Source organism: Caretta caretta, chromosome 9 (genome assembly GCF_965140235.1).
Source record: "Caretta caretta isolate rCarCar2 chromosome 9, rCarCar1.hap1, whole genome shotgun sequence".
NCBI classification, from domain to species: domain Eukaryota; kingdom Metazoa; phylum Chordata; order Testudines; family Cheloniidae; genus Caretta; species Caretta caretta.
The window spans coordinates 34,883,948-34,907,072 of NC_134214.1; the positions used below are offsets into that span (position 1 = coordinate 34,883,948).

Consider the following 23,125-nt stretch of genomic DNA (forward strand, 5'->3'; position numbering starts at 1 on the left):
TTTCAGCTTTCTAGATGTGCAAAGCATTTCTGTCTTACTTTGATAGGACACAGGACATTGGACCTTAAAATCACATAATTTTTAATACCATCTTGGTCGTCTTCCTACTTTCATTTCAAACTTGATTTTAGCAGCTGCTATCTTGAGGCATGCTACATCTAGAAACCAGTTGCAACTATTAAATAGTATATTGCGTTAGGGCTCCATCTCACTGCCAATGCAATACTCCCATTGATTTCAATGGAAGCTAGATTGGGCCCTTAATCTTTAAGTCTAGCAGCCATGAGGATATTAGGTGTTGAGGCCCAGATCCACAAAGGTATTTAGATTCCTAACTTCCATTGAAAGTTAGGAGTCTAAATACCTTTGTGGATCTGGGCCTGAAAGACTTGCAAAGGGGGCTTACAGTAGTTTTTGGCCCATTAGTAATGCTTTCAGGATCAATAAACTTTTTCAAGCACTCGTTCTGGATTAGTTTTGAAATCAGTCATGTTTAAACTAGTGGAAAAATAGGCACTCTAACTATTGACTGGAAAAAGAAAAGGAGTACTTGTGGCACCTTAGAGACTAACCAATTTATTTGAGCATGAGCTTTCGTGAGCTACAGCTCACTTCATCAGATGTATACCGTGGAAACTGCAGCAGACTTTATATACACACAGAGAATATGAAACAATACCTCCTCCCACCCCACTGTCCTGCTGGTAATAGCTTATCTAAAGTGATCAACAGGTTGATCACTTTAGATAAGCTATTACCAGCAGGACAGTGGGGTGGGAGGAGGTATTGTTTCATATTCTCTGTGTGGTTGATCACTTTAGATAAGCTATTACCAGCAGGACAGTGGGGTGGGAGGAGGTATTGTTTCATATTCTCTGTGTGTATATAAAGTCTGCTGCAGTTTCCACGGTATACATCTGATGAAGTGAGCTGTAGCTCACGAAAGCTCATGCTCAAATAAATTGGTTAGTCTCTAAGGTGCCACAAGTACTCCTTTTCTTTTTGCGAATACAGACTAACACGGCTGTTCCTCTGAAACCTGTTATTGACTGGAAGTTATTTTAAAATTGAAATACTCATTGGTACCACTGCTTAAAGTGTGAAAAATACAGCAATCTTTGAACATTTGGCCCTACATGTGATTATGACGTTGTGAATAGTTACGTAATACTGGAGCTAACATTTTGAAACTATAACAGAGGAAAAACAATTCCATTCTGTTCTTCAGACAGACTCTGCAAATTAATATTGACTTTACAAAAATCCAGTATTTTTTTAATTAACCAGAAATCAGGAAAGAGAGTAAGTATACAAATAACACAGGGATGATCTTTAATTCTTGCTTACTCCTCTCACACAGCCAGTAGAAAGTATACACTTTCTTTTAACAGCTTTATTTGCAAAATGCATAAAGATTTTCAGTCAAAATTGGGAAGGCAACAATCCTTTCAAAAATGAATTTAAAATGAACATACCAGAGAGAGCCTGATAGGTTTTAAGTTAGGCTATGTCTACACTGGCAAGTTTCTGCACCACAAGTTATACTATTATTAAAATGCTGGAATTAAACCGCTGTTGCACATCCACACTGTGCTCCTTGTGATGCTGGAGCGCATCCACATTAGCAGCTCTTGCAACGGCAAAGACAGCAGTGCATTGTGGTAGCTATCCCACTGTGCAACTGGCCGCAGGGTGCTTTGGGAAGGGTTTGCAATGCCTCATGGGGCAGGCACAGTGTCACAGGATGCAGGTTTCTCAATCCTGTTGTTCCATGGGCATCCCACTACATTGCCAGCAGCTTTTCAACTGAAGTGGGGGCACAGGGAGAGAGTGAGTGTGTGTGTGTATGGACGGGGTGAGAGAGACTGTGTTTTGGGGGATAGATAGTGTGTCACCATGCTGTCCTGTAAGTTCAGACAGCGGCAGGAAGTGTGTCCCAAAGCAGATCAGCACAGCATGCAATGGCTGTCAGAAACAATGGGGCTTTGAAAGGGGCGGGGCGCCTGTCTCCAGGGCAGCCGAGTTCAAAACAATGAGCAGAGCAGTCACTTGAGGCATTATGGGACAGCTCCAGAGGCCAGTTACAGCGCAGAAAGCAATCAAGTGTCTACACTGGCAATAGAGCGCTGGAGCATCTGCACAAATAGCCTTAAGACTCTTGTAGAGGTGGGTTTTTTTGCAGCGCTGCAACTGAGGAGTTTCTGCGCACAAACTGGCTTGGCAGCGTGTACGTCTGCAGTTTGAGCGCAAAAAGCTGCTTTACTGTGCAGAAACTTGCTAGTATAGACAAGTCCTTGGTTAAGTACATTTAAATGCTTTCCTGCTAAGTATGTATTTCTTAGGAATTCTGAATGTTCACATGAGGCTCCAGTTAAGCCTAATATCCTGAAAGCTTCTGCTGTAGGATGTACAATTGTTCAGTGCAGAGGCCACATCCTGCACTTACTCAAGCAAATAGGAGTTTTGCCACTGACTTCAAAGGGCCATATTATAACTTTACTCATACTGAATGGGTGGTCCTACTGAAGTCAACAGGATACTTAAGGAAAAAGGTACTGTGCATTGTAAGTAAGGGTATCAAAGTCTAGCTCCGTGAGAGCAGGATGAAGGTGAAGTCCTTCAATAGATATTAGAGCTAGATGGAAAACTAGGAGAGGGAAAAATTGCAAGCATTTTTGCAAACTTTTTTACTGCTTTTTGTTGAAATATAACTTAGACATTTCTACAGACAGCTACTGTAGTTCTTAATGTTGTGCCAAATTCTGCTCTCACTTTTCTGACGTTAATCCTGTGCAACCTTAATGAAATCAATTACATTGCACAGGGTGTAAGCCAGGGAAGAATGTCGCCCATTCCCTTAAGTGACACTCAGATATAAGTAGATAGCAGTTTTCATTCAGCAAGGGTTACTCTACAAGGGATCTGTGACCCCCAAGAGTCCGAAGGGTAGGTGCTGAGAACGTTGGTGTAGTCAATTAAATAACAAGCCCAAATATTTGAAACTCATCTTGCTAAAGGTAACATAATATTTTATTGCCTGGTATAAGAAGGGTCATACGTGTGTAACAGCTGGAAAAAAAATATAATTCCAGGAAAAATTATCTTCTACATCCACATGAAGAATAAATCTTGCCCACAAAAAAATCAAGGGGAAATTGTGCAGCGTGAAGAGGCTCATTTCAAGACAAATCATTACATGCTTTTTCATTAGTTTTCAGTCAAAAGACACAATCACTCCTGTGCACAGAATAACTGGAATCTGCTATTTTTAAATCTTCACTGACTGGGAAAGTAACTGACCTCTGGGAGGTTTCAGAGTAACAGCCGTGTTAGTCTGTATTCACAAAAAGAAAAGGAGGACTTGTGGCACCTTAGAGACTAACCAATTTATTTGAGCATGAGCTTTCGTGAGCTACAGCTCTGATGAAGTGAGCTGTAGCTCACGAAAGCTCATGCTCAAATAAATTGGTTAGTCTCTAAGGTGCCACAAGTACTCCTTTTCTTTTTGACCTCTGGGAGTTACTGATCTAATTTATAAATCCTTCAGGGAAATATTTAAAAAGAAACTGGGGGATGGGAACAATTTTAGCTACAGTGATTTCCATGATCAATGAAAGGTTCAAATGTTTAAATGAAAGACTGCATAAATCCAATAGATACAGTGAGGGTTTGGCTTGAATTTATGGCATAAATTAAATGACATGAAACTATCAAACACTTTAAAGCACCGAGACATCAAACCAACTACAAAATACAGCCTCAAGTTAGGAAACATTAGGTTGGTTGCATTTCTTGAGGGCACTGAGACAGACAGGGCTTGAAGTATTCTTACTGTAATAGATTATACAGGTGGATGGCAGGCAAGGCTTGTTTATGTTTCTCTGTTGGTGAGATACATAGCAGGCAGACTGTGCATGTACAGTAGTGGAAAAGATTTCAGAGGACTCTGCTTTGTAAGACTTTCTCTCTCTTTTTACTGTGAATATTGCTTTATTCTCCTTTCCAGATGTCTGGCATGAAATAACAAAACTTCCATTGACCTCAATGGAACCAGGATTTCATTCTGTTCTAAAAGCAACCAGCACTATATTTATTTGAAATATCAGATATCATAGGAGTCACCCTTTTGTGATTTACCATTTTTACTTTGTTGTCCAAACTGAAAGTTGTGATTTTAAAAAGGGAGTTCTGCTAAAAAACTGGTAGAATGATATAGCCCCATTTACGGTTTTTAGTCAGAAGACAAGCTATTAATGTTTGGATATTTTTATTTTATGTATATACATTGGCAAGGAGGGAAAGAAATAAGTTTAATGAACTTTATCTGTACAGTCAGAGTTACTTACTTGGTAGCGTTTAGAGAAAGGATTTCTTTTCCCTAGTCTTTTTGATTAGTTGCTCATTATTTCTGATTGCCCGTAGTGCCACTTGCATTCTTTTAATGCAATATTAACACTTTGCACTTCTTTAGCACCTTTTCCCCAAGGCTCTCAAAGAACTTTACAGACATTAGCTAGCTAATATTCGCAATGCTGAGTGATAGGAAAGTGAAATGATCTTGACTTATATATGGGGAAACTGAGGCATAAAGACTTTTTTTTAAGGCCAACATTTTTTTTAAAATGGCCTTTGATTGTGGGTGCCCAATTTGAAACATGCTGACTTTGATTTTCAGAGGTGCTGAACACTCATCTCCAGTTGCAGTCAGTGGGAGCTGCGAGTACTTGTTACTTACAAAGTCTCAAGCTGCCCAAAATATTTTAGCCAATGTGACTTGTCCAAGGCCACACAGTAAGTGAGTGGCAGAGTCTAGAACTGGGAACAAAACCCTGACCACCTGACTTTGTCACATGCTCCAAACTGCTAGACTACATTCACCATCTCTTACTGCTGAGTTTCAAACTTTGTAATAATCCAGGTAATATACATGTTACACTGTATATCATACCCCACTGTGCATCTCCAGTGGACTTAACTCTGATGGACTTAAGGTCTGGATTTTACAAGTATGCTCTCAGAGAGGGACTCAGAAACTGATATAACGCCTTCGTGTGCATCTGGTGATCCTGAATTTATCCTCACCCTAATTGTGAATAGTTTTCAAAAGAAATGGTGGGTATTTTCCTGATTTTACAGCAGAATTTAGGACTCAGGGAAAAAACCATCAATTGCGGCAATCACATGTCAAGACACAAGCAGATCTGAAGGAAAGATTTTTACACCTCACAATGCCCTCTTAGCAGCAGCATGCGTCTGCTGAGAGTATTTTATAAAAAAAGTGTAATATTTTTGAATTGTTTTGCAAACAGAGATACTGTAATCTATTCAAGGAAACAAAAATCTTAAATATTCATTCAATTAATGTAAATGCTTTGTTTAAATTAGCTTAATCAGATGTAACATGTGCAAAACTGTTTCTAGTTATATTAACAGAGAAAATTCGAGTATTAAAACAAACATACTGGAAATAGTTTAACAAATAGGTATAAAATATTTTACTTGCAAAAAATAGGCCTCAATGAGAAATCTTTCTTACTTCAACTGATTTCTAGACCCTTCAGCTGACTTCTGGACCCTAACTTTAAAATGATGCATTTATTAGACTTGTCAGATTAATTATGCTTTATCTATAAGATTAAATAATTGAACTGGAATTCTGACAGTTGTGTGCAAGTATTAAAAGTTAACAACTTTTTAAATGTCAACATTAAAATTTTAAATAGTGCTGCATGTGCAATATCATAAATACCAAAAAATTCAGAGCTACAGTTTATATAAATTAAATGACTAAATAAAAGTGCTTATCAAGTATTTAAGTGCATTTACAATTGAATTCACTGGTGTAAATTAGTGCTCTGGAAATACCATTTGAACACCACTCATAACAAATGTTTTATTTTAAGATACTTTCACCTGACTGGATGGAATAGGAGGTTTTATTTCTGCAGATGTTTGTGACAAATATTTAATGTTTCAAATACTTTATAAAAGGTGTAGATTTTATGTTTCTTTTTCTAGTGCATTTTTTAAAAATAGATTTATAACTGAAGGTTTGCGTTCACTATGGAACGCCATGGGAGCCCTTAAATCATGGACTTAACTCTGCGGTCCACTTAAATCCCAGACCCTTTTTTTCCTCACCCAGAGAAGTTGGTTCAATAAAAGATATTACATCACCCACTTTGCCTCACAGTTCAGAAGATGAAGATCTGTAGTACTGCCATAACAACAGCCTTCTCCAAAAAAGAGTGCTTTGCAATTTGCTTCGAAAAAAGAAAATCAAAATGCTGCACTGTCTCACCATAGGGCTGCATTAGCATTTTAGAGCTCATTGTCCAGAAACAATTTGGCATTAATAAATGCATGTTCTGCAGAGTTAGGCTATTCTTTGCAATAAAAGCAGAGTTTGATGCTCCATCAAAAATTTCTGTCTCTCTTCATGCAGACCTGACAGCGGCTGATGATGTTTTCCAATTCCCCGGCTTTTAAAATCTGTGGTAAAGGCTTCCTAAAAGAAAGAGAACAACACATTTACTTTTCTTTTTAAAATAGGAGTGAGGTGGTGGGAGTTTTCTATATTTGCACTTTTGCCTCTGTCCCCACCACCCCAGCTCTCACATAGCTCTTAGCCAGCCTCACCAGAGCATGTGTCACAAGGGCTCCCAACACTAAGCACTGATTTTGAGCCAGAGTAAGTGGGGTAAAGTACCACAATCCCATCATTGTTATCTACACTGTTAGGGTCTAATCCAAAGACCAAGTCTTTATATTGGGTTTTGGATCAAGGCTTTAGATTCCCCTATTTTTAAAAATCTGTCCTTATCTCCTTAAGCAAGAGGTGAAAGGTGGTGTCAATGTAACCCACACACCTCCTGGGTGCAGTGTTCTGTCCCATCTAGTGGCACCGAGCCCACTTAGAGAGAGAGATAAAATGAGTCTGCTCTACAGACTTAGCGAACAGCCAGTTGGCTTTTAGCTCATGTGGTAGAGACTCATGCACTAAGCTCCAGAAGTCCCAGATTTGATCCCAACTGCTGGCGACCGGGATCTGTTGGCGTTACATCAACATTGCAACTGACAAGACTGGGGTATGACCATTAGTTGCCTTGAAGAATGAAATGTGTGTTAGTGTACAGTGAGCATATGCTGACAGTGCAGCCCTCAAGAGCACAGGGATATGTACAGCAACACACTACGCATGTGCCTAGGGTTGCCCCTGAATGTGTACAAGATGACCACAAAGCATACAGTACACACCAAGAAAAGATGGAGGGATTATAAAGGACACATTCTTGAAACATCAGTGTTGTTTGTGGTTGCAGGAAGAAATATATAAAGCTTTCTAGGATATATAAACTTGGAAAATACTCACTTTTCCCCATATCAAAATTTAGCACGAAGGGGCCAAATTCTGCACTAAGGTACACCTTGGAAATCCCACTGAAATTGCTGGGGTTGTATAGGCTGGAAATCAGTATAGAATCAGGGTTGAAAAGTTCCAGTACGCTTTGGCTTACTTGCTTCTCTCTAGAAAATTCACCATTGACATAAGCAGGGGAAACTGCTGAAAATAATGGAATTGCACCTGCTTATATTAGTGGTGACTATTTCCCTGTGCATTTAAAAGACTTGTTTCAGGAAGGCGGGGATTTAAAGAAATGAAGGCTTTGGTCCTCTTTTAGGCCCCTTTGTGCTGTTCCAACACCGCAAAATGACTCTAAAGTCAACTTAGCCACCCTCGCAAGGATGACTAGCAGGATGTTCAGATAGTGTACAGCCAACTTAATGGCTCCTATGCTACCCCTGGATCTGCAGCAATGGTGGCTGGTGTGGATGAGGGCAAAGGGTCATAGCTGAGTCACTGGGAAAGCAAAGGTTACCTGAACATTCTCCTTGGATCCAGTGAAGCCAGCCAGAAGCTGTAGGAATTTGTGTAGTAGTTGCATGTCCCTCTACCATGACATTCTATGAATGGAATGGCACGGAATTCTTCCAAGCAGGATCCAGGTGATGCCAATGCTTGGCCAGAGGCTTCTGAACCGGCACTTGTATACTGTAACCACAAAACTATCTTTAATGAACATCTGCTGTGAAAGTAGAATGAATTATATTGAAATTATAATTCATTAAAGAAATGCTACTTGAAGGGTTTGTTGAAATATTGTTGTCAGGAAGAGAAACATTAAGGTGTGTGAGACAATGGGTCCTCAAACTAATTAACTTAGAGCTCCTACTGAGCTAGGAGATTGGTAAACGTTAGTATGCATATAAGATATGTATGTATATTTGTCAGTTTCTGCTTCCTTTTGTCTCTTATGTTAAATTGGCTTTGGCTTAGCTGTATAAATAAGTTATCTTTAGCCTCAGAGAGGGGCTCACATCTGGGTGCTTTGGCAAAGCGCTTTGCTAATAAACAGAGTGGCCTGACAAATTATGTGAGTCCTGAATCTGACTTTGACACTGCTAAACACCTTTTACTGAACAGAATGCAAGAAATATCTTTCTAAAAAACACGTGTGAAGTACCATTCTAGCAAAGTACCATTGTGCAATCGATCTAAAACAACAATCAGCACCGATTAATTGTATTGAATGATGAATTATTATATTTTGGGCTGGTATTATTTTGACATTAATACAATTTACTACCTTGTAATGAAGTCCAGTACAGAAGCTTTAGGACAATTCAAAGGACTTTGTGGTATTTCTCTAATCCCTGCAAAGGTGTTTTTCTCTGTCGCGGGGAGAGGTCATGATAACCATGCCCAGGACAAAGACAGAAATTCCCTGGAAGAGGTTTGGCACCTCCTTAGTTAAGTATCATAGTAACCTGATTTCAAATGAGCCATTTCTCCAGTTTTAATCACCTGTGCATCGTTTTCCCTTGCACTGATTGCTTCTCTCTTCATAAAAAGCAGAGAAGGAACTTATCTGCAGTGGGAAACGTGCTTGTAGAAACGCCCATAAAATGACCCTTTACAGTAGAACACTTTGGATGGAAACCTCTTGTAGTTGATAAAAATCTGCATGTTTAAAATCAGCACCCAGTAGTAACCACATCCTAGAAACAAGCTATCTTTCTTTCCTTTCTTCGCTAAGCAGCTTTACATTAGGGACAAATCCTGGGAAGACAGCAAACCCCATTCCCCATGTAAAAGGGTGTTACTCCACATGAAAAGTATTTTTTGTCTATTTTCCCCCTTACCATAACAAAGGAAAAACCCTTCCACAGAGATATCCAGCCTTGAGGACATAAAGGAAGTGCAGTTGTTTGGCTGTGAACTGCTATTACCACTGCTGGTCCTTCACAAACAATACATCTGTAATATGAAACATAAGTATTGGGTGGAAAAAATCCAGACGACATTTATAGATCTTACTGATACAATTTCCCATCCCATGACAGGCATTGGTCTGAATTTTGGAATTTTCACTCATAACATTGCCCCCATGGAAACAGGTAAACTGGTAACCAGCTGGCAGGTACCAGACTACCCAAAATACATGACTTCACAATTTCCATCCATATACACTGCAAGAAATTGGTGAGGCAAGGAGATTAGCCCTAGAACACTTTGATCATCCTAATGCTGCCATTATTGAAATGAAAGGTTAAAACTTGCTTGCTTTAGATGCTCACTGCTTAGGGTGTTATATATTTTTATGCTGGAATACTCTGCCATGATTAGAAAAATCTGTTTCATCCACTAATGAAGGAATATAGACCAAATCTTGGGGTCTGACTGAACTGCATGGACTGCATGCAAAGGGGGGTGCGTGTGTGCAAAGCTGATCTAAAGCTTGCTTTTGCACCTTACTGATGCTCTGTGCAGTGCTGCTGATGTTTTAAAGTTGCCTGAGGGCTTCTCAAACGTAGGCTAGGCTGAAAAATGCCACATGGGACCAAAAATGTAGCTGAGGACTGACACAGTACAGGAGCACCACAGCCATGCTCCATTTCTTCCAGCCATATTCTCTTCTATCTGAGACTCTGATGCTCCGTTACTCTGACAGAAAGGACAGAGATCTGTCAGCTATACATCTCTTAAGAATCATCTGTGCATGCAATAGTGTGATTCTCCCTGGTCCAGTGAAGATGGCTTTAGGGGCAGATTACATGGGTGGTATGGTGCAAAGTGGCTGTAGTGGACAGGAGAATCTGGCTCTACAGGTGCAGGAGGTCTCCAAACACTATGGTGATAGAGTCTTGAAGATGGGTCTGTAAACAGATAAAGGATGTAAAATGAGACTCTACACTGCATAACTGCCTTGAGACATTATGCACGAGAGTTCTCAGCTTCAGTCTGTAATTTTCATGCACTGATCACAGAAATGATGGTTTATTCCAGTATATGTTTATTAAAGTAAATTCAGCTGTAAGAAGACAACACATTCCTAATGTTGAAATGACGTCTGTTTCCTTTTAGCCTGTCCAAATCTAATACGCCTGCACATGGAGCAGCTGATTATTATGTAACTATTGCTTCTTAATATCATCAGGGTCAGTGAGACTTTGGGTTGTCTTTCTTGTGCCAGTTATGCAAATTAAACATACCCTAGATTTAATTAGGATACCAGAATGTTTAAATGAACATTTACAGTGTTGTTGTAGCCATGTTTGTCCCAGGATATTAGAGAGTCAAGTTGGGTGAGGTAATATCTTGTATTGGACCAACTTCTGTTAGTGTAAGAGACAAGCTTTCGAGCTACACAGACAGAGCTCTTCTTCAGGTCAGGGAAGGATACTCAGGGGTGTCACAGCTAAATACAAGATTGTCTAGCATAATTAGTTAACTCATATTCTAAGGGACCATTCAAGTTGAAGTGGCCTGTTAACATCTGTCAGGGTTCCTTCACCACTCTGAACTCTAGGGTACAGATGTGGGGATCCGCATGAAAGACCCCTAAGCTTATCTGTACCATTTTAGGTTAAAAACTTCCCCAAAGTACAAACTTTGCCTTGTCTTTGAACAGTATGCTGCCACCACCAAGTGTTTTAAACAAAGAACAGGGAAAGAGACCACTTGGAGACGTCTTTCCCCAAAATATCCCCCCAAGCCCTACACCCCCTTTCCTGGGAAGGCTTGATAATAATCCTCACCAATTTGTACAGGTGAACACAGACCCAAACCCTTGGATCTTAAGAACAAAGAAAAATCAATCAGGTTCTTAAAAGAAGAATTTTAATTAAAGAAAAGGTAAAAGAATCACCTCTGTAAAATCAGGATGGAAAATACTTTACAGGGTATTCAGATTCAAAACACAGAGGATCCGCCTCTGGGCAAAACCTTAAAGTTACAGAAAACAGGAATAAACCTCCCTCTTAACACAGGGAAAATTCACATAAAACAAAAGATAAACTAATCCGCCTTGCCTGGCTTACCTATATCGGTTGCAATATTGGAGACTTGGATTAGGATGGGTTGGAAAAGACGGATTTCTGTCTGGCCTCTCTCAGTCCCAAGAGAGAACAAACACGTAGACAAAGAGCACAAACAAAAGCCTCCCCCGCCCCAAGATTTGAAAGTATCTTGTTCCCTTATTGGTCCTTTGGGTCAGGTGCCAGCCAGGTTAGCTGAGCTTCTTAACCCTTTACAGGTAACAGGATGTTGTCTCTGGCCAGGAGGGATTTTATAGCACTGTATACAGAAAGGTGGTTACCCTTTATATTTATGACAACATCCCTGCAGTCATAGGACAAAAAAGGGGGGTAAGTGAGTTACAGATTGTTGTAATAAGCTAATTTGTTAGAAGCTAAACCATCTGTTTCACCTTGTATTTAGCTGTGACATCCTTTCCTAGACCTGAAGAAGAGTTTTGTGTAGTTCAAAAGCTTGTCTTTCTCACCAACAGCCAGATACCTTACCCATACGCAAAGTACGCAGCTGTGTAGGGCACCAGGAAATTTGGGGCACCAAATTTCCTGGTGCCCTGTGCAGCTACGTGCTGCTCCAGCCCCTGCTTCCCCCCCGCTTCCCCGCCCCAGCCCTGCCCCCACTTCCCTGAGTTCTGCAGCAGGGTCGGGCCTGCACTCACCGGCGGCGGGAAGTGCAGCGACCTGGCCCCAGCTGTGCCACTGGTGAGTGCTGGGGGATGGCTCCCCCCCGACCCCCAAGCCAGCCCACCCCACCCCACCCCCCGTGGAGGCCTGGGGCCAGCTCCTGTCCCTCCCCCCCCCCCCCCCACAGAGGTCTGGGGCTGCATGGGGCCCCAGAATAGGTAGGGACAGCCATGCCAACAGCAATTGGTCCAATAAAAGATATTACCCCACCTATCTTATCTCTTTAAATGAACATCTCAGTTTTGGTTTCAGGGTCTTCTTGATATTTACTCATTTAGGTTAGATTTAAATTATTCACCATTTGGGACTTTGGTACCACATATCAAACACATATTCAAATGTGATCAAATATCCAGGTGGTCAAATTCAGAGCTTGTATTGGCTAAGACAGGCAGGTTGACTGAAAAAAACAAGATCATATTATAGAACTGTGACTGGAGGTTGGATTTCAGTAAGATCAGTTTGAAATATTTCTACTAGAGCCTCACAAATTCTTCTGTTCACAGAGAGATATTGTTATTGCAAGTCTGGTTAATTTGTTAGCTATTGGCATAGTACTTTTTAATACTTTTGCATTTTGAAAGCTTAACTCATCTGTATTTCACATTTTGCTGTTCAAAATAAATGTTATCTGTGTAGGTCGGAAGAGGGCTGAAGTTATTAAACTCATACCTGCTAATATAGGGCTGTAAGGCGCTGCCAGAGATTGGTTCCATGTCTTCTGGCATTGGTGCTGTAGTTGACAGCCAGTATGAATAGTCATTGCGAGAAGCAAAATTGCAAACATCATTGGTGTTACAGAATAAAAATGGCATGGTGGTAAATCGCTGCAGGCAGCTACCAACTGTCCCTGAAAGACATAGGATGGCAGTTTTGTGAAAGCCATGAGAGATATTTAGCATAACAAATGGAACAGCCATGTGATGAGATCCAAACTACACACTAAGAATAAATACAGATAGAGGATGTAAAGAAAAGCCACTTTTCTGTACAGTTGTACCATAAGTAAGGTAATCTGATGATTAAATTAAATACAAAGAGGCTACATTAAAATAGCATGGGGGCTAAGAACAAAATCTGTTGAAAGCAAGGAATTATTTCTTTTGATTAATTGTGCAATAATATCCTTCACCTCGTCCCTGATACTGAATGGCCAAGGGGGGCAAAGGAGATGCGGATGCTGGGAAGGAACTGCTTCTTTAAGCCAGGATTCCTTCCCTGGGTCTCTCTTGATATGGGAGAGCTACTTGCTTCCCCTTTTATGGGACTGGTTGCATGAGCACTATTTAGTCCTTAGTGTACAGTGGAGATTAGTATCTCTGACCAATATTTTCATTTCAGGTAAATTATGAGATATTTACTGCACATTTGCCTTTCCCATCAGTAGTTTAGGCTTATTCCCCTATTCAGTAAGGTGGTCATGGGTTTTACAGTAAATGGTTTTAAAATTCTTTCTAAGATGGTACCAAGGTCTTGGCCATGTGCTTGCCCATTTCCTTGTACAAAGAGAAGAGAATAACCGCTGTAGATCTGAGCTGTCCCAGATGGGCATGATGGAATCTTTGTTGACTGGCTGTGCCGGGTAAAGATGAAGCCTCTTCTTGTTGGACCAGCTATGGAAATACCAGGGGAACCAGGTAGGCCCCGTATTCCTGGAAAGCCAATAAGCCCAGGACATCCTGTAAAAAAAAAACCCAAAACATACATATTTTTATCCTATTACTCTTTAAACAGTACGTCTCTGATTGCTTTCTGAAGTGACTGAACCCATCCGAAAACAAAATTTTAAATAGTTCAACTTAAATATTATTATCTGCCTTCCAGTAGTGTCTAGAATCCCCAACAGACAAACAACCCCAGTCCCACAGAGCTTACGCTCTAAAGAGACAAGACAGACAAAAGCTGGGAAGGCAAACAGACGTGAAATGACCTGTGGAAGGTAACACAGCAGGACAGTGGGAGAGTCAGGAATAGAATCTGGAACTCCTCACTCCTACGTGAGTGTCTGATCCACTGAAATATACTGTCTCTCCTATGTCAAGCTATTGTCCTACATATATCTACATGTATCTTTCTACAAAAACTACATTTTTAAATTCTGACCTAGCTTGAGAAATTTGATAATTTCACATACATTATACAAATAGATATTGTAAAAAACAGATACACGTTTTAAATCCTGTTAAATGTAAAAGGTACATAAATAGCTTTTGTGTGGAACAAATAAAACAATATTAGTTATAAAATACAATGCAATTTGATTCTATACAGCATTCTTCCTTCAACCTATATCCCCAAATGCACAATGCTAAGAAACATGGTTTACTCTGCAGGAGAGTGGTAAATGTAAAAACATTTTATGGTGAAGGACTTAAAACAAGCAGTTCCAATTTGTTGTTCTATAATTCACTGTTTATATAAAAAGTAAGGCACCTTGGTGGTGGAAATGGATTTCTAAATAAACAAACATGGTCAATCACAGAGGGAGAGAGAAGTTAAGCAGCATTATCAAGGGAGGAAAGGTATGTTTTCAAATGAGATCTGAAAAGAGATGATTTTAGTGGGACTAGTCATGTGTTTAAAGTTAAGCATGTGCGTAAGTGCTTTGCTGAATCTGGTCCTGATTGAGGGTGTCATAATGTAATTTGTATCAGAATGGAAGGATCCCCAGAAATTGGAGTCCAACTTATCTGCAGCTTCAGTATGATGGTACACAAATAGCTATGTCTCCTTCACTGTACCTCTTTGTCCTTGAAATCCTCTGTCTCCTTTTGGACCAACTGGTCCAAGTATGCCTGGATTTCCAGAATGGCCTGGTAGACCTTTTACACCTTGAGGTCCTGTGTTGTATATGCAAGAATGTGTGTTAATATAACAGTAATTATTCTCCATACACACAATTACCAATTACAAAAAAAACAAACAAACAAAACCAAAAACAATCAGCCAGACAAACAACACCGGAATGCAGCTTCAAAATAGCAGATACTGTGGCATAATTTTCTGTAGAATCAAATGCTTTAAAGTCAGAATTCTATCATATTACTGTCACCAGATTTCGCATCAAATAAATTAGGAAGATGATATAAAAAGAGTGGTTATACTGTAGAAAGTTTTAATTTTCACAATGGATTGTTACAAAACTAAAGCTAATATTAATACTGTCAGGCCTTGATTTACATGCTTTTTTTGCACGGTTTCAGTTATGCACGGTCCATTAATTGTGACCCTTTATTTTTGTACACAGTATGGATTCACTTTTACATGGTTTGGCGCGGTCACCAATTTGCGCAGATCAGTGGTGTAACCAGGATGGGACACTTGAGTGGGCGGGCAATGATGGGGGTGGGAGAGGGGAGGCAGGAGGGATCAGGGTTGCCTCCCCATACCCCTTCAGCCAGCCTTGTGGGGGGCAATGGACACTCTGGCTGGCGCACACCTGGGGGGGGACCCTGGTGCCCCACTTCACGCACCTGGCACTCCAGCTGGGGAGTGGGCAAGCCCCTGCACCCCGACCCCGCTCCCTGGCTGGAGTGCTGGGTGGAGTGGAGTAAGCTGCCTTACCTTGACCCTACTCCCCGGCTGGAGTGCTGGGCAAGAGGAACGGGGAAAGCCCCTGTGCCCCAATCCTCGGCAGGAGCACCAGGCTGGCAGAGTGGGGCAAGCCCCCATGCCCTGACCCCACTCCCCGAGTGCGCGACTGGGGTGTGGGGACCCGGGCCAGAGTGTCCACTGACCCCCAAAAGGCCGGCTGGAGGGGGTATGGGGAGGTGACCTCGATCCTTCCTGCCTTCCCTCCCCGCCCCCATTAATGCCTACCTACCCGAAGTCAGGACCTACCCAAGTGTCCTGTCCTGGCTACGCCACTGCTCCACACTCCCTGGCCTCCCAAGACACCCCAGATGAACCATCAGCGTTCTGACTTAAACGACATCATCATCATCATCATATCAAGTTCATCCTCAACATCAGTAAAGCTTAGTAGCAAGTTGAAATTTCATTAAAAATTTTTAATAAAACCTGTATTGGATAAATTAGGTAGGTCATCTTGTGATCCTGTAACCTAAACCTTTATTTCCCATAGACCCTTGGTATCTTTTTAAGCTATTTCTATTTGCACAGTGTTTTTTCAAGAACGCAACGATAGCGTAAATCGAGGCCTGACTATATACCTTTTTCAGCATTTGCTGTTTTATTGAAATTTTCCAAAAGTACAGTAACAATCCAAAACAGTATGAGTTGCTGCTCTTAGATCCATAAATAATTTAGATTCCAATATAAGATAAATTTTCTTGTAAGAGACAAAAAATGTTCCTTTATTCTATGCCTTTTGTTAACCCTTAGGGAACCAGCTAAGTCTTGGGAAGCTTACACCTTAAGGATTGGCCAGATTTCAGAGGAGCACCATAGCATAAAACAGAAATTGATTTTGGTTGCTAAGAGGTGCTGGTTCAGGATTCTCAGTAGTTCTAACTGGCCTTATGTGCTTCTGCTAGGAACATCCACTTCTCTGGCATGCCTGATCTGCTCCACTTCCCTGCTGGTTCGTCTCACCCCCTCCTTTAGTCTGAAAGCAGTTGGGAAATGGTGTTCAGTATCAGCTAAGGACACTGCCATGGAGGAATCAGCATGATGCTGGCACGGTGTCTCAGTGGCAAGATCAGCTAAGCTAAAATGGGAAGAAAGCATAAGGCTCTCCACTCAGTGGGAGGAAGGTCTCCTCTGGAAGTTCCTGGCTGAGATGGTAAGAATCAGAGGTGGGACATGAGGAGAGAGATAACAAAAAAGGGAACAGGAGTCAAGAGGAAGTGGGATGGTGGCTGAGTTTACTTGGCTCCTGTCTTTCATCTAAGAACCTTTGGGATGAATGTACTCATCCTGATGGGGGCCAGGATACTTCAAAAAGCAATTTTTGAGCTGACATGAAGCAGACAAAAAAACAAAACAAATGCCCACACATGACAATCATAGACAAAAGTGCCATGAGGTCAACCCCTGAAAGAGATACACATTTTGTTATGTATTATAACGGGTATTTTTTGTCAAGATTAATCACCTTTCCCAAATATCATCTTCATGAATCTCCTCAAAAGGAAATTGTGAGCAGCATGACAAAAATGTTCATGAATTCTTTTTTGCACAGGTCTAAGTTAAGGGAACTGCTCACCCATCCAGTGAACTAGGGGCAAAGTTATGAATAGGAGGTTGTCAATATGACACTAAAATACAATAGAAAAGGAAAGTGATATTAAGAGAGATAAAAGTGTCTATGCAGAAATTCAGGGTGCCAGCCAACCATGAACAAGTCTTATCAAGTAGTCTAGGCAAATGGTAAAACATATACCATGTAATCCTGGTGGCCCTTGAGGTCCTGGATCTCCTGGTAGTCCTGGGCTTCCAGGTGATCCAGCAGGTCCTTGATTTCCTGGGATATATGTTGCTTTCCTAAGTGCTCCAGGCTGACCTAACAGTGGAAATACAACAAAGAGCTGGATGCTTTATATTAACACCCTGCCCCCCAAAACAAAGTTTCGGGTCACTAGAATGAGAAGAACTAGAATAATGGTTACCAGGGTGGCCCTTTGGTCCGATAGGTCCTGCTGCACCCATTAGTCCAGGGGGTCCTCGATTACCCTTTTCTCCTAAAAAGGAAGAATAGACACATGCATGATTGTAGAAGCCAAAAACTGTCGGTGGTTTCAGAGATTCGTTTAAGAATCCTCCGGGTACATGATCTCACAGAGTTAACAAAAAGCTACAGTGACTGTTTACTTGGTAAAAATGGCACTGTAGGGTTCCATGACTACTGATGCTCAATTATTTACATGTAAAATATAGTCAATTTACAATAATACAGATTTTTATTTTTAACAGCTGTGAAATATGGGATGGAATCCTGGTCATTCACCCAGGGCTGTTTTGGCAATAAAATGCGTAATCCTGTATTAAAATAGCATCCAGAACGCCCAATCAGGAACGGGGTCCCATTGTGCTAGGTGCTATGCAAACATAAAAGACAGTCCCTGTCTCAAAGAACTTGGGTTGTGGCCAACTAAAAACATATCCTCATCCCAACCCCCATAACATTTTTATGTAAAATCAGTCAGCTATGGGTTGAATTTATCCCAAAGAATCATTTGGTAAACCTTCCCCCAAATCCTTACGCTGGCCTTGTGCATAGTGATGGATCATGGTGGATAGGAATAGGGTACAACTGACTGTGCTGACTAGAAGCCATGGCTGAAAGGTCTCGTAAACCATAGGAGCCACCCTGTTTTGTATTGTGAGTTTATTGATTGAAAAGTTGCATGAAGGGAAGGCAGATGCTTTTTATTGAGTTGGTGTCAGGTTGGTCTAAACCAGAATCTTTGCAATAAAACACAACCCAGAGAGGATGAGTTGTGAGCAAACCTGATCTTCTGGTGAATTTTCCATCCCTGACCCTTCTATAGCCACGTTTTACTAAGAAGGTTCCATGTCTCCAGTTATACAACTGGTACTGTGCTGTCCACAAAAAGTATGTTTAATAAATAGGTGAATACCTGTTACACCTGGAAGTCCTGTAAAGCCAGGTTCACCTCTAAGGCCTGTATTGCCTGGGGTGCCTTCAATTCCCTGCAAGTCAGACAACAAGAATGAAGAAAAATCATAGCAGTATTCAGACACTGCAAGATAGGCTGTCTGGGTTTTTACTTAGAATTCAATAGGTTACTGACTATGCTATTTTTCAGACAAACAGAATGACACAAAACATGTCCATTAATTTCTACAGCTCAACCAAAAATTGAGACAGAATGTCCAAAGGGGAAATATCTGAGCTACTGCAAAATGTGCCTACAAACATACTGTAATCCGATGACGACATCTGACCCTACGTGTTTGCAAGCACTCTAGAAATATTCTGCCCACTCTTAAGAAAACAAGTAAATAGAAATTCATCCACCAGGAGCTACACTCAGGAATGATAAAACAGCAAAAGCAAGGAAACTACTAAAAATTCATGGTGATGTGTTCGATGCTGTCTAGGCTTATTCCCCACTCTGGCACTTTGAGTGCAGAAGGTGGGGGGCCCACAAGGATTCTAACAATTAATACTGGCCACTCCAGGCTTGTATTAAACTCTCAAGGTTACAGCTTCTCTCTGACTTTGGATGGGTAGATGCTGCCACCACCCAAATGCAAAAAAAACCCTTTGAACCCAGGAAGGCGCACTTGGGAATTCCTCCCTGTGGGGTACCCTCAAGCCCTTTCACCCACCCTCCGGGGAAGAACTGAGAAAGAAAACAAAGGAAATTAGCTGTTGCTGCCAGCTAATTAAACAACATATGCACAAACCTCTTAGGACATAAAAAACCCAATCCTGTTCTTAAAAAAGGTAACTTTTATTAAAAACAAAAAGAAAGAAAATACATCTGGAACTTAGGCTATTGCTAGATTTAAAAAGAGTAAATATAATAATTAAGCATCAAGAATGGTTTTCTTGAGGTCCAGCTTAAAGGTTACAAACAAAACAAAAGCATTTGAGTCTTAGCAAGAGGAGTCCACAAGCCTTACAGAAATAAAAGAGATAAACCTAATCGTGTCTTCCTTGACATTTCCTGGTCTATTTACATATCTGGGGTTTCAAAAGAGTAGTTTCTAGGTATGATTTAATGATTTTTCATACCTGCCGCAAGCTTCTTACAGCATTGCTGCTCTGTGTCTCTTCTCCAGGAGGACAACAACAGATAGACAAAGGGAAAGTTTTTTCCCCAATTTTAAGAAGTTCTAGCCCCCCCCCATTGGCTCTTTTGGTCAGGTGCCCACTCCCTTCCTTTTACCTATGGGCTTGTTTAACCCTTTACAAGTAAAGCAAGTAGAGAATAGCTACTAACAGGGATTTCATCGCTAACTGGCTGGCTGGGTGTCCATAAAAGGGAGCTACCTCCCTCCCCCTTCATTTATCACAGATGCCCTCTGAAGCTTATGCACAACAAGTACTCACCTTAATTTCTTTCTTAAATCAAAACTTTTTTTGCCTGGGTGTAATTTTCACCAAAACTGTGAAATTAAAAAGCGAGTAAGAAAGAAGGAGTATTCATTTCACTTACTGTTGAACCTTGAGGACCAATACTGCCTACCAGTCCTGGTGGTCCTGGTATGACATCTATACCTCTAACACCTTTGTTTCCTTTTATGCTGTACACAGGGGTTCCAGAAGATCCTGGACTACCAGGAATACCTACATTTTAAAAAAAAGCTGAATCAGTAAAGGCAATCAGTAGGCATATTTCATGGCAGCATTATTTACAGCACAGCTCTGCCATGAAAAATGACTCTGCAGAAGTGGCATCATGGGGCTCCATGTTCATTGTCCCTCAATGATTCCAGAGCAAGAAGCATAAACGTGTATTTTTTCCAACTGCGAGCCCTGCACACACAACCTGAAATCTGGGTTGAGAGCTGGGTTATTTCCATCCTACACCCAGCACCAGTTACCAAGGCTGTTCAGACCAAATTAGACTTTACGTGACACCAGTGCTACCTCATTGCCCTTAAGTAGGCTCTTGGTAATACCTGTGCAAAACCACTGGCCCAGGCCTGGCACGGAATCCAAGGGGTTTATGTAGGGGTAGGGGGAAGGATTGGGATTTTAGCAGAAGATGTGGTTCATGGATTGAGATCCATTATGTTATTTTAGTTTTATGTTTCACTGTGTAGACATACGTTGTTTTTTGCAATGGTAAAGATACACCAACTGATAAAGCAACTGTCTGCTTAATCATAAAGTGCATAAGCCCCTGTCATCTGTGATTCTAGATTTGCCAAACCATCTCCACTAGATACTAAAACTTCTTTTCCCATCAATAGGAAATAAGAGCAACACACCCAGTCTTCCATTCACTCCGGCAAGACCTCTATTTCCTTTCTGGCCGGGAATTGTTATGCCTGGTGCACCTGGGAATCCTGGCTTTCCATTCAATCCAGGAGGTCCCATTGGTCCTGGATCCCCCATTAGACCTTTAATACCTTCTGGTCCTGGACAACCAGGAATCCCCTTGTCACCTTTGATTCCTGTGAAACATAAAAAGTTGCTTAATAAGTTCTGAGATAATTTTCAATGGGGCAGCCATTACTTTCAGAATCCCGGCAACCAAGAATGCACACATTTATTATACATTGAAAATGGGACTGTTGTCAGAGTAGGTGCCAAGTGCCTGTTTGCCTTACACCAACAAGTTGTCTCCTGTAACAATGTAGCTCAGGGCAGGCAGCACTCACTGTGGGATGGGTAACATGCTGCTGTTCTTCTGAGACTGCACTGGAGAGCTTGGCTGTGCGAAGGAGTTATTTTGACAAAGGACTGGAAAGATTTGAGGAAGAAAGAACAACATAGGATTGTTGGTTGCCATGATAAAAAATGCTATAGTTTTTCAGGTGGAACTGGTAAATCCTTTTAAACCAAGCCACAGCTAAAAATATCAGGATCCAGAACTGACTTATTTTGTTCATAGTGCTGTTCTTGAACTCCTTGCTTTACACGTGAAGGGAAATCTTTTCATTACTGAGATTGGGAACTGCTCTTGTCCGTCTCAGGAAATCATTTCCCCCTCTTGCAACTCCAAGCATGGAGGTACAAGAAGAGAGAGCTGAATAAAAGTGAAAGGGAATTTACATGAAAAGAAATGGATGTGGCTTTCTTTTATCCTGGCAGACAATGGCTAGTGCACAGTAGCAACAGCTTCCTGTATTAGAACATATCCTGATAATCAAATTGCTGTAGAAAACAAACTAGAGAATCTTGTGCTTGACTACACCTTTATAAAAGCAGGAAATATGTCCTTGATTTCTCTGTATCATATAGACTTAACTGTACAAGTAAGACATCTTGAAACCTAACAAATAGGGCCGGATCACTGGTTTTAACTACAGAATCACTCTCCCTCTTTTTTAAGAGCCTAAGTGACAATTTAAGCATCCAACTGCAGAATTTGGCTTAAGGCAAAAAAATCCCCAAACCTGTTTAAAAACCAAACTCATGGTAGCTGAAAATAATACTCACCTTTAGGACCAGAAATACCTTGTGGACCTGGAATCTGCCACCCGGGTTCACCTGCAAAATAATATTTCATGTGCGACTCAACAGCCCTTAAGCACTGGTGGAAGATACATGTTATATTTGTCTAACATTCCATACATTAGTTCAACATATACTGGATCAAACATCACATTTTAATTATCTGAAAAATCTTTATTAGTTTGGATTTGTGCTATGCTGCTACTCGGAAATATGAATGAGGTACCATCCTTTTTAATCTGGGAGGCACATTTTACAGTCATATTTGAGGCGTATCTTACCAATGCTAAAGCCTATTTTCACACACACATACACACAACCAAATTGAAGAAAAAACCAGGAAAAACACTGCATTTGTTTTAAATCAACTAAGAAAAATGCAAAAAGAAACTTAAGTATGTGAAAAGTGAAAATAATATGACAGTCGTTATTAAGAACTTGATATGAAGAAAAAATACTGAATATCTGTTTTTATACTAACACAAAAAAGCAGCTTGAGGCTAAAAACGTGAAAACACTTTTCTTCTGTAAATGAGGAAGAACTGTAACTTTCTGTGGCTGCTGGGCGAAAAGAGGAAGAGCATCTAACTGAAGGATTTGAGAGTTAAAGGGCTGGATCCTGCAAAGACGTAAGCAGGTGAGTAACTTTATTCATATGAGTAAACCCAAGGCTGACTTCTAAGTTCTTATTCCATCTAGCAGTTGAGGCTGTTGCTTCACCATAAAGGGGTAATATCTCTAACTCTTAGAGCATTTTTGAGGCCACCTCAGATATTATCAGCAATACCCTTACCTTTGTAGACGTGGACATTAAAATGGACTATATAATGATCATTATAAACCAGAAATGTCATGCAGGAGCCATGTGTATATACTGTATTTTGATGTCCTATGCAAAATTCATACAGAAAGTTTGTGAAGTGTGAAAGAAACCTTTTAGTTACCAACATAATTTTTGTACTTCAGGGAATTCCTCTTTTAGCCCACAGGATTGACAAGAATTGTGAA

General features: G+C 40.8%; 1 protein-coding gene across 7 annotated transcripts in view; it reads right to left on the reverse strand.

Annotated features, from left to right (window-relative positions):
• Positions 1-3,657: 3,657 nt before the first annotated feature.
• The window catches only part of COL4A3 (collagen type IV alpha 3 chain), a 113,375-nt gene continuing 93,907 nt past the window's right edge, over positions 3,658-23,125 (reverse strand). For 6 of the 7 annotated variants that reach the window (XM_075132214.1, XM_075132215.1, XM_048864168.2 and 3 more), the window contains 12 exons: positions 22,103-22,153; positions 20,929-21,114; positions 20,151-20,281; positions 18,603-18,675; positions 17,631-17,702; positions 17,405-17,524; positions 14,802-14,900; positions 13,527-13,739; positions 12,733-12,910; positions 9,205-9,319; positions 7,881-8,053; positions 3,658-6,508 (listed from right to left, as the gene is read on the reverse strand). In XM_075132214.1, the coding sequence (XP_074988315.1) occupies positions 6,418-6,508; positions 7,881-8,053; positions 9,205-9,319; positions 12,733-12,910; positions 13,527-13,739; positions 14,802-14,900; positions 17,405-17,524; positions 17,631-17,702; positions 18,603-18,675; positions 20,151-20,281; positions 20,929-21,114; positions 22,103-22,153 (1,502 nt within the window). In that variant the 3' untranslated portion in view covers positions 3,658-6,417. Of the gene's footprint in view, positions 6,509-7,880; positions 8,054-9,204; positions 9,320-9,369; positions 10,219-12,732; positions 12,911-13,526; positions 13,740-14,801; positions 14,901-17,404; positions 17,525-17,630; positions 17,703-18,602; positions 18,676-20,150; positions 20,282-20,928; positions 21,115-22,102; positions 22,154-23,125 lie in introns of those variants that run through there. The other variant, XM_075132219.1, reaches the window with a different exon arrangement.